Genomic DNA, 12,647 nt, shown 5'->3' with positions numbered 1-12,647 from the left:
TATTGAGATAAAATTGTAAAACTGTTGAATAAATATATATATGCCAATTTAAAAAAATATATATTTTTCTCTGCCTGTGATTTATCATATGTTGAATTTTGTATAATGCTTTGATTATTATGAGATTGTGATCTGTAAGTAAACAGTTGAAATATCCACAATAGGCCTTTGAGATATTTTTCTGAAGATTGGAGGTTCTGATCACTGTGAGATTGGTATTACTGCAAAAAATAGGTCACCACTGGGCATCTGTGAGCATTTGAGACCACCTGTGTGGCTCCCGTAGGGACTTTTGCGTCTTTTTGTGTAATTTAGGTAGTGCACTCTTGTAAATGTGATCTCTACTTCGGAGTTATTTTTGAAGTATCAATACCTCACTGGAAACCCTGAACTTACGAAAGAAACTGGAAAGTGAGACAACTAGTACCTTATAACCTTGTATGTTGCCGTTCTGGCTGTCCAGGGGAGGCGGGTCCCAGGTAATCTCCAGCTGGCTCGCTGAGAGCGGATTCACCTGGATATTTAATGGGGGCATCGCTGGGGCTGGAGAAAGAAGAAGGAAAACATCACAAGCACTTATTGACAACATGGTAAGCAAGATTGTGTTGTCGCCTGCACTTCTGGGGATGGCAGAAAACATTACCAATGTGCCTCATTTGAGTGAAGTAGGCAACTAGGCGAAATGGGAAAAGTTATTTGTCGCAGTCGTGTTGTTGTCCATTAAGGTAAATTGATGCCTATAATGCAAAGTCCACAAACGATTCACAAACACATCTACTGAGTATGCCGGCATGACACGAACTTCTGGGACATCACCAGAGCTAGCGAGGAGCATCGCTTCCGTGTCTTTAATGGAAGCCTTTTTATCCCTGCTCGATAAATTGTGTCTGGCGTGAGGTTAAATAGGCCCACCTACTCCCCAGGCTCCCCGGCTGAAAGCAGATCTTCGTCATTAGGCTCCAGGGTATGCTCAATTGCCTTTTCTGCTGTACCTGCATTGTTCTCTAAATGGGCAATTCTGCCAGATATTGTAAACATGTCAATAGAATCTGCATTCTGAGGCCCATCTCGGCCCCGCAGAGGTCAGTGCACTCCGATTATGAATTGCCATTGCACTCTGTTGCCATGGGTTGCTTGAGCACTCAACAACGGAAAGTGGATTTCATGGGAAATAAAAGGTATGCTTATGAAAGCCATCTCCTGAAGAAGCACACAATAGCAAATGAACGTGGAGCTATCCAGAGATCGTCTGGTTTGTTTTAAATGACATGACAATTGTGTTTACAACGGGGACACACACTTCGATCCCTGAAAGAGTCTGATTTTTAATTCTTTTTTTTAGTGCTTGGACATCTTTTTCCACATTGTGTCCTTCTGTCATGTATCCAGGTCCACCTCTTAGAACAGTTGCCGACCCTTAGAGTCAGGGCACAAGTCCTAAAAAAAGAAGAGGGGGGACGCTGACGTCACGACAGGAAGTGACGTCACAAAAGGTGGCTTGCACCATCAGACTCCTTGCATCCCCTCGCTCACCCCTTAGATGCAATTGCATCAGAGAAGCTAGCGCGGGAGCAGCGTTCTGAATGAGCTCCGATCTCGCCCCAGAGAGGCCAAAGAGTGAATGTGTGGCTCCATTTGCTCCAGTTATCGAGCTCCCGGTAAAATAAGTGGGGGGACGCCGTCCACCCTCATGGTACCCCACCTCGAGCCCAGCTTAGAGTGCGCTTAGGAAGCGGGCTGATTGCGTTATAACTGCCATTAGGGCACAGGTAACCTGTGTGTCACTGGAGTCGCCACATCTGGCAGTCAGCGGCACAGGTGCCCCGCCCCCTCACTTCCTGTGCTACCATCCGCCACAGTGCGCATGCCCGGCATGCTCACAAGTGAGTAGCTGCGCTTCACCAACCCAGATTGATTGATTGATTGATTGAAGGGAACAGGACACACCCCCATCTAGGATGGATCCTGCTGCCTCTGCCTGCTTTGCTTGGGAAACGGCCACTACAACGAAGCCGTTTCCACGAAATCCTTAACCACGCATGCAGTACAACGCATGCGTGGTTACCACTAAAGCCTTTACCACGCATACCTTTACTACGAGATTTGTAGTAAAGGCATATGTGGTAAAGGTAAAAAGTAAAAAATTGGGGGGCTTGGGGGGTCTCCCCCCCAAAAAAAAGCTCACCAGAAGTCACGTCGTGATATGAAGATAATCAGCGTCGTTTAAGAGAAATCGGAAAAAAAAATCAGTTTCCTCTTAACGACGTATGACGTCACCACGCAAGTGTTCGAGGTAAAGGTTATGCGTGGAAAACGAATTCCGTTGTAACGCATGCGTGGTAAAGGCATGCGTTGCAACGGAATTCGTTGTAACGTCATACATTCGCTTTGCTTTCCAGCCAGCACTTGTGCTTAAGAGAGAAAACCCACTGAGCACCGTGGGCAGTGTCAGTCCTCTCTATTTCTTTCTTTGCAGATACTCCACACTGAATGACCTCCCCTGCCCCCTCCTTACTGTTATAAAAGGGTAATTAAGAGCCACTCAGTCTGACACCAACTATCTGTAGTGCTCTTAACTGTGCGGTTTACATATTATTGCTGCCCACCCTGCCGCTAATGGAAATGTTAATAACTAGAGCCAGGTTGTTGTGACAGATGCTCGGGCTCATTACCAGAAATTCTTATTTACCGCTCCATTAAACGACAGAATCTCACCCAAAAACAGAAGAAAAAAAACAATTCAATCAAAACTAACCGGTTGAATTTCAAGAGCCACATTAATAATCCGAAGCATAAATAAAGGTAATGATTTTTGCACAGCCCAGTGGCAGGTCGATTGCAGGACCGCTGTTATATGGCTGAATGCGAGAGTCAAATATGGGCAGACATTGTTCCAAGCCCATACGGCGGCACTCATGCATTTACTTGTAAGTATCATTCAATAAACATGACGGATAGAGGTGCACGGAGGGCAGGAGCAAACAGCTCCAGCTCAGGAGCGCATATCAATCCTCCAGCGGAATTGGTGCTTTGCCTTTCCGAAGGGTGCAGTGGCGGTAGGGACGTGTGTTGGAGAGGAAGGAAGAAGCAAGGCTGGGAGAAACAGACGACAGAGAACCAGGCAGGGCATGGTAAAAGGAAGAGGAAGGAACAAGGAGTGACCCGGAAGAGAACACTGAAGGCAGAGTGGCCTGCTTGAAGGAAGTCTCAGTACTGCCTCCTTATGGCCCTAAATTACCAATGGGTGACATTGGCCACCAGATGTGTCAATCTTCTACTGAACAAAGGAATCACTACTGAATATATTTTGCTTTCAAATACAGATGTAAAAATTCAAAGTTACTTTCTCTGCCCAAGCTTCCATTGACTGACATCTAACAGCACAAGTGTTGACTCATGAAACTGAAGGCTAGACTACTGTGTTGAGAACCATGTCTGAAGGTGGTTCTTCTCAACCCATGTTGGAAGGGCCCCATCCTACACAATTGACCCTGGATAATTAGCAACAATGACATCATGTGCTGTTTTCATTCAGCCGCATAACAAAATGATGGCCACTATGTAATTCTCCTTTAAACACTCTTTTTAAGTCTGGTGCTTGGTGCCTTTTGGGTTTACTAAACTTTTATATGCAGTATACTTATTTATAAGAGTTTTTAACCAGCCCTCCTCACCCATTGGTCTGCAATTGTGACATTCACATTTCTCTTCCGCCCACTACCACATGCAGCGTGGGGTAGTGGCCCACTGGCTAACTTCACTCTTAGTGACAGCATTCTGCACTCTCACAAAGAGCACATTCATTCACGCACAAAGCAGTTCACTTATGTGCCAAAGACTATTATAGCAACATGTGCTTTTTGAGAACAAAAACATGTTTCTATCTTTGATTTATGAAGGCCAGGCAGCTTCTCCTACAATAAAGTTTTACAAAAACCATGACAAAACAAGTATTGGCAAAACCAAATGGCTGGCGGCCAATGCCAGACCTACTGTGCTTTGCCAAAGCTTGTTTGAAAACTGGAGATGGTTTTATGTCAATGATTGGTCCTGGATAACGAGTAGGAACCAAACACACAAATCTGTGATAAGCTAAATGCATGTTTACTTCTGAACGATCAGCAGCCAGTGAGGGTTTCAAGCATCAGAAAGTCAGTTTCTATCTCAAATGTAGTCTCTACCTATGCACCTTCAGGTGTCTACATGAAAATGGCCCGGAGGGCAACGCCAACCGATGGCGAGCCCCCAAGACAGGTGCGGGCCGGTTCGGACCAGTGCCGGGCGGCGCCAACAGTGGCGCCACAGTTTAGAATTTTTTCAGGCGGGACGCCTGCGATAGGTGATTGACCGGTAGGCCAGCAGGGGTGAGAGGGGGCGCCTGGGTGGTTGCGGGCACAGCCAGATGAGGATAAAAGGGGGAATGCATTTCCATACAAGTACCTGTTTCTTTTCCCCTCGCCTGGCTGCCCCTGACGACCTTGTTGCGGTGCCCGCGCCCTGGACATTGCTGCTGGAACGCGGCAGTGAAGCTGTGATTTGTCTCTGTCTTCCTTAAAGGAATCCCCATTTGGGGTGAGGGGTGATTTGGGTAGGTCTCGGGTCGGTCCCCCACCTGTGTAATTTGATGGGTGATCTCCTTCTAGCTATGATACAGGGCACATTTTGCCTAACTGCGGGTGTTGCCTGTTTCACAGCCCAACTTTCTGAAAAACAAGATGCTTTTCAATCTCATAACACCAGAGGATGAGGGAAAATGTATCTGTCTTTTTGGCCAAGTTCTTATAACCCCAAAATGTGAACATGGGCCTGTGAGTAGAAATTAATAAGTTTCATAATACAATCTGACAGCCCAACATTATCTCAGATGTGGTGAAGGGATTGTGCACAATGCTTAATTTGAGCTGGCGGTTTCCGATGCTCAGCACCAGCACTTAATTGTCAACACCAGCAACAATGACAGCTACCATACGGTGGAGCTGTTTGTGTAATTTAAAGATAAGTAGAACAACAGTCAGCTATTATTTCACTATGCATTTAAAACAACTAATACTTCATGCCAAGCCATTCTCATAGCTTGGGGCCTTGAACGGTCCAAATTGTCAAACTTGTAGCAGTGTGATGCTTAGTAGTTGTGTCGGTACTGTCATTGGCAGCGATGGCATTGGCAATGGTTGGTGCAAGCTGTGGTGGGCACCTGAGAAGGACCCTGGCACTTATGTTTTTACAAATTAGACACTGGTGTATGTTTATAACAAAACTACCATCCATTCACAATTTTAGGCGTCACATTCTGGTTTGCAATAAATGTCTAATTTCCTCGACATGCTGCTGTTCACCCTGCTACTTGAAGACATTGCTCAAGGTAGATGCTACGGGGACCCATCATATATAGCTCAAATAAAGCTATGATTTCTTTTTAATATCCAGACATGAAGACTCAAGGATTCCAAGTGTGAGTAGAGAAGCAATCTTTTGTGCTCCGAAAGAAGTGAAATCTTTTATGGAGATACAAACGATCAAATGTATCTCACTAGAAAGACTGCTAAACCCATGGGACTTTAGCTTTCAAAGCATTCTGAGCAGAACAGGTACGTTTGGTAAAGGCTATCGAAGAAGGAAATCATGGACTGCATCTCTCAGTGAAAACACCAGCTGCAGCTCCTCCGCTATGGCGGAGGAGCATCAACCCCCCTACCAGCATGTTTATTATCATTTAATTTTTCAACTTCTAAGTGCGGAGACTTGGGTGGGGGGCCACTGCGGGGACAGTCACGGAGGGGGAGTGGTGGGCACCTTTATGAAGGCGCATGTCTGTTTGGCCGGCCGCCTTAGGACAGCCAAACCGACATGCACACTGAGCTGTCTCCAACCTGAGCTGCGTTGTTGGGTTGGAAACAGCAGGCACAGGATTCCAGTCTCTTTTGGTGAACACTTCCAAGACGGTCAGGCCAATCCTGACGCTGCTCTCATGCATGAGAGAAGCGTCAGGATTGGCTGTAGGGGAGCCTGGGAGCCCTTCCTGCAGTCAGGAGCAGAAGAGCAGCGATGCGGCAGGCAGCAGGTAAGTTATTTTTATGTATATTCGTCTCTGCCCCAACACTCTGCCCTGACACCAGTCGCTACTGGAAAACACCATCAATGAAAACCACACTTTGGATTTGTAATGGTGGAAAAGGCGACAGCGGGTGGAGCTTTCAAGTTGCAAAAGATCTGTTCCAGGACTACGGTGGAGTTTTAACTCATGGTTTACTGACGTTCCTATGCACAGAACATCTACTTGAGCATTGTGTACTTCTACTGTATAATCTCCTGACACACCGAATACTTTGTCTACGGTTCAAACACCAAAGGTTCAAAGAAAACATTTATGACCTCACCCACTCTTCTGTTCACAACAGTGCACTGTTGTAGTTTGAGTGTCAGGATTCACACCCATCAGCCTTGCCGTTCCTTTGGGGAAGGAATGCAGACAATACGAACCATATGGCCCTTTACTTCAGGATCTTTAGGTCCACTCTTCTATTCTGCATTGTAGAGACCAATGATTACGTTGTTGATCAGTTGAGCTTTTAAATTAGGATTTCATGTCGCCATGGTCACTTGAGGTAACTCTGCTAATTATTGCCCTTCTTGCAGCAAGTTCTGCATGTTCCCACTGCAGTGGGATTTTTTTACATGGGTTGCCAACTTCAGCGGGTTGAATAATCTTGCATGGTATTTGGTCACTAGATCCTTATGTACTGCCCGATTAGCTGGACGCTTTGCATTACAAAATAGAAACTATAAAATAGTGGGTACAAAATGGAGTGAGTGAAAAGTTGTGCAATTGAAAACTAGAGTAAGGAAATGTTACCACTTATTACTGCATTCACAATTTGAAACTAAAACATGGCCACCAATTTGAAGATGGAGGTGCCTATGTCAGAACAAGTTATTTAGGTTGAAATCCAGAAATATGTGCAAATCTTTGGAGATGTGGAGAGGCTGGTCTGAAAACAGGAGCGAGGAAAAAAGGATGACAAAAGTAAAGCACGCAGGTGTGTCCCATATAGGCTCACCTGTGTGGTATAAAGTCTTACTAGCAGTACCATTAAAGTTGGCTGGTGTAAACCGCTGGGAACAACTTATCCCAGAGGGAAGTTTGTTACCCTGGGAAGACCTAAAGTTTACAACGGATAATCAATTATCAAAATTCAAATATTTACAGATAAAAAGTTGGTCCCAAGCGGTATGTATTTCGGTTGGTTTTTCTAATGAGTTTGAGAATGCTCTGAGATCTACACAACGAAACAAGAAAGAAGTGGTGAACTTTTATTGGCTCCTGATAGATCTGGCAGACAGGGATTTTATCCTTCCAGTACAGCTGTGGGACGAGTGCTTGCCCGGCGTCAGTACAGAAGATATATGGCAAGTATCTTTTGATTTATTATATTTTACAGTCCAAGCTGCCAATTTAAGGAGGAATCATCTTTTTTCTCTTCACAGAGTATATTGGTCTCCTCTAAATTGATCAAAGTTTGCAAAAGGTACCATTCCATGCTGTCCAAAATGCCAGAAGGATAAAGCGAACGACGAGCATATGTTCATAAGCTGCCCTAGCTTACAACAATTTTGGGATCTGGTAATAAAATGCATGGAAGATATATTTGAGTTTGATATTCCGGTGAGCATTTCCTTAATATTTTTTGGCATTTTTCAGAATTATAATGTGTTACCATTAGACATTAATAAGTTATGTTTTTATCTCATCCTATTAGCGCGTAGAGAAATTTGTAAATGTTGGATTACATGTACCCCTCTGACTTATCTAGATTGGCTTAACTCTATAAAATATATAATGACTTAACTCTATAAAATATGTAATGAAATTGGATATAGCCACACGTAAAGAAAATAATAAGAAGAGGGCTTTTTGGACACCATGTATAGAATGGATGGATAAGCTTTGAATTAGGGGTATGTTTTGTCCAATGATTATGCCTTTACATGGAATTACTTCACCACTCGGGTCAGTTCTGGGGTGCACAGATAGAAGAAGAGAACGGACAAGGTACGAGAGGTTCTGTGTAAAGTGCAATCCATTAAAATGAGAGCTCTCGTGCTGGTCCCATCTGACAAGAGGGACAGCTGAGGTAAACAACCTGCTCAGGCAAGATTTAATGGCGTATAAGGACAAAATAAATAAATAAATAAAGCACGCAGGTGGGGAGACATCAAGGGGTTACCCTAGTGAGAGGAGTAAATCATAAAGCCAAGGGTATGGTAATTCCCTCTTTACAAGCGAAGAGAGGCAAAATGTGTGACAAGGAAAGTAAAATACAAGAAGATATTTTAGGTATTAACGTCAGTATTTGTGATTCTGACATAGGAAACAATAATTAACACAATTTCTTTAAAAAAGTCTAGTTGGGTTCTTTTTTTGTTTATATACATAATCTTGCTGGACAGGGAAGATACCAGAAGTCAACAAACACCAACAGCCTCAAACATAAATTTGCAACCTGACTGGCGACTGGATGAAATAGGGGCATTAGCTTTAGACTGTAGACTATGTTTACCTTACGAGGAAAGTCCTTGCATCTGTGAGGCCAACATTGCTCTAGTGAAGTTGATCCATGGAGATTTGGTGAGAGAGAATCCTTCTATATCCAGAGAAACATCCAACTTGCACAAAAAATTACACTGGCATTACTTGTGATCCATGGTCAATTTGAATCACTCTGATTGAATTATCTGACTGTCCAGCCAAAGGAAAACATGCAAGAGTTGCCTGTAAATGTGGGCCTTTGCAGCGCCAGTCACCTTTGTAAACACAATAGGGGCCAGGATGAGGGTAAAAGGTAGCAAAGTAACCCAAACTGAAAATGCTCTCCTCACAAAAGAAATTTAAGGAATTACTGGTAGTATTTTCGTATAGGAATAGCTCTAAAGAGACAATCCAGGTTTGATACTTCAGAGTGTGCATAATCTGTGTGAAGGTGCCCACATTAGACTTCTGTGTTTTGAGGAACTGCATTAGAATTAGAGGTGTAAATAGGCCACAAACATCCTCCCATTTTCTGAACAGCAATATTTTCCTTTAGGGAAGGAGGATCCCCTTCTACATTGCCTTTCCTCAACAGAGAGAGAAAAAAAATCATTGAGATGCCCATGCAGTATGAGAAGTCAGAAATAAGTTCAGGGCATCCTAGAGATTTGTAGGTTGTGTCTCTATGTGACAATCCGAAGCACCCACTGGTGCAAAGTTAATCTCAATACATCTCAATAAGAACTTGACATCGGATCGCTCCCCACTGAAGGGTTATATTACTTGGTGATTAATGTGGTCATTTAGACCCTGGTGGACGGTCAGCGGGTCCGCTAAAGGGGTGGAAACCATGGCCTATGCGACCCAGACACAGAGGGGCAGATTTATGAAGGCCTTGCGCCGCCGGTGCGTCACTTTTTCCCATGTTAATAATGACGCACCAGCGGCGCAAGGCCTTCATAAATCTGCCCCAGAATCTTCACCCTATTTAGTGAATCCAGCCAGTCTGATAGGGGCCTCCTTGCTGTAAAGGAACTGGCATGACTCTCTTCACAGAACTGAAAGTTTTCCACGTTTTCAAGCCCCTCTCTTCTGCAGATGTGTTTGTTACGTGAAAATAAACTTAGTAAGAAGAAGTTTGTTTTCTCTAAAAAAATGAAGATAAAAAATGGCCTTGACGGGTGTTATGCCTTTGAGCTTAATGTGTAGCGCCTAAGCCTGAACCGCTCCTCAAACGGCCAATCTTGTTTCATTGAACTGCCACTGAAAACTAAACGGTACAAAAGGGGGTAAACGGCATGTCTTTCAAGGTAGCCTTGAGGTTCCCTAAGTAACTGAAGGACCTCAGCAAGCATGTTTTCGATTGACTATTCTAGTCAGAGTCTAAGGTGTTCAGGCTGGGACCTTGCTTGACTGAAGGCTTGTGGACCATCTTTCAGTATTCGTGAGGATGACACACGTATGTAATATTGCATGTAACTTCCTTCAATTCTCTGCACAAATGTCACCAAAAAAATGAATCAACATGATTGGTTTAACAAAACAACACCCCAAATATTGGTCAAAAAAACAGGGAAATTATCAGGGTGCTAAAGCGATACCCTAGAGTGGCTTGAAGAATGGGTCAAAGAGACTGACTATGGAAGAAAAAAAAGGTCTGTCAGGTCAGGTGAAGGAAGGTGCAAGAGCCAGAGCCTCAGGTGAGGCCTGCAGTCCGGTGTTGGGGAGGGTTGCACCCCGCCCAGTATAATATTAAAAAAAAAAAAAGGAAAACGATTAAAATCCGGTATTTTTTTGTCTAAAATATAAGTTTAAACAAACTAATGGAAGAAGAAAACCTATCAAAATAATTCTACTTTAGACTAGATTCGTTTTTAAAGCAGGGGCAGAATTACTGTGCTAAAATGGTTTTATAGTAACTGTGAACGGAGAATTCTCTCCTGGCTCCTCCTGAAGCATAAAGAGAGCAAAATGGCAGAAATGTTTCTCTGAGAAGGTGGGCACCGGCATAGGAGCCAGGTTCACCAAATTATTGGCTGGCCCCACTATTATGTTCACTTCCATGAGGATGCGAAGTGTGCCCGGCAGGATGCCTTTACTCACGAGCTTGGTGGTCCATGGAAAAGATTCAGGAATGAGAGTGCTCAACCTAACTGAAGACCAATGAATATGCAACTTCTATATTCATTTTATGCCGCAGCAGCCAACTATAGCTGGACGCCCAGGCTTACAATCCCTGGAACCCAGACTGTAGGGACCAACTCCTAAAAATAACAGGAGAGGGTAAAATCAATGTAGGCAATGGGCATCCATGTTACTTCCCCATAAGAGGGACTGTCATATCCCTGGCACGCTCCGTTTCAGTCACTGATGCCTGGCTATTTCAGCACTATAAAAATTAAACTAGATATTATCAGAAATGAAAATGTGAAGAGAACATTCAAGTTATTTTACTTATGAAAATCACATGTCCATTTCCATAAAATGAGGAGTTGACCTTCTGAATAAATCAATATGACATTTTTAAGCAAGGGTTACACTTGTATGGTGCTTTTGAAAAGGGCAGGTTTTTCAAAAGGCAAATGTTCTACCTTGAATGTTATAATGCCTGGGTGCTTGAGGTGTGAGAAATGACAGGTGGATCGGAACTGCAGCCTTATCTGACCCTGACACCCCCACCGCATTACCCTTCAGAAATGGTGATTACTCTTTCACACCCTGTCTCTGTGAAAGAAGGCGCCTGGCGATCAATGCATCAGCTTCGGGCTTGTTCGGCGAGTAAACGACGTGAGAGGTCCTGTCTGGACCCTCGGGCACGTATTATACATCACTGGTGGTGTCCAAGCACAGAAAAGCGCCTACGGGCACCGGTCAATGCACGCGAGGCGGCGGTCTGTGCGGGGCAAAGAGGAGACACAAAGCCACCCATGTGGGGACAACCTTCCACTCCGCTCGCATACAGTATTTTTTGAAAATTAAACCAACAGTAAAAGGTAAAAAAAAAAAAATGATGAAACATCGCAAAGAATCATTATTTCTATACTGTAAATTCGAAACCAGCACAATATATATATATATATATATATATATATATATATATATATGTATATATATATATATATATATATACCAGCAGCCCGCCCCAGCGTTGTCTGAGGCAGAAGGGGGCTGGGGGCAGCATTTCAGGCTTGCGTGCACTACCGCCCCGGCCCCCGGCCGCCACGACATTGTCCATGCCCCGGAGCCTGAGCCTTACCTCAGCCGCCGTTGTTCAGGGCCAACCTCCCGCCCCCCCCCACCCGCCCCCCTCCCGCCCGTGTCCCGGAGAGCCTGAGCCTTACCTCAGCCGCCGGTCCCGCTCCAGGCGCTTTTCCTCCTGTAATTCACCATTTGCTACCTCCCGCTCCCCACGCATGAAGCAGCGCAAGTCACTCCAGGACTCACCCCCGTCCGCGCTCTAAGGGATTGTCCGGTCCCGCTCCAGGCGCCCCGCCCGCACAGGCCGCCACTTCGCCCAGCAGCAGTCCTCCCAGCAGGTCGTGATCTTCCGTCAATGGGCACGATCCGCAGAGCTGCACAGCCTCGGACACCCCGGGCAGCACGATTCGCCGCCATTTCAGGAAGTGTTGCCAGGGAGCGCAAATGATGTCATCACGCAGACGTCGCGGCCGGCGCTACTTGCAAGGGACTACTTTATTTTTATTTCTAAATTTTTTAAACAACGTATATTTTTTATTTTTAATAGCCTATGTCCTTCTGCTTACCCTGAGGTTTTCGAAGATGTCTTGGGTGTTTGGATTGGTGGTGTACTTTTCGAGTTTACCTGGCTCAAAGGACACAGTTCTCTCTTTATAATAGTAGTATAGATACATACACCCACCCACACACATACACACACACACACACACACATATATATATATACCCACACATATACATACCACCATGAATCATATGACTTATTCTAAATCTCAACAGCTAGACAAACTTGGCAGAATTCAGCAAGAATAATGCTCCCACCGGCGCGCGCTCGGTCCTCCTGCACTGCTCGAAGGATGACGCTGCAGCAACAGGGTCTTCTGTATTCAGCCCGTGTTCCGTCAGAAGCCTTCCTGTTTTAC

At 44.7% G+C, this 12,647-nt stretch overlaps 1 protein-coding gene across 2 annotated transcripts in view; it reads right to left on the bottom strand.

The window, feature by feature from the left end:
* SDK1 (sidekick cell adhesion molecule 1) overlaps positions 1-12,647 on the bottom strand; it is a 2,171,476-nt gene that overhangs the window by 100,259 nt on the left and 2,058,570 nt on the right. For both annotated transcript variants that reach the window (XM_078665001.1, XM_078665002.1), the window contains exon 36: positions 428-543. In XM_078665001.1, the coding sequence (XP_078521127.1) occupies positions 428-543 (116 nt within the window). The remainder of the gene's footprint in view (positions 1-427; positions 544-12,647) is intronic.

Source organism: Lissotriton helveticus, chromosome 10 (assembly GCF_964261635.1).
Source record: "Lissotriton helveticus chromosome 10, aLisHel1.1, whole genome shotgun sequence".
NCBI classification, from domain to species: Eukaryota; Metazoa; Chordata; class Amphibia; order Caudata; family Salamandridae; genus Lissotriton; species Lissotriton helveticus.
This window is presented reverse-complemented; position numbering and strand designations above follow the sequence as displayed.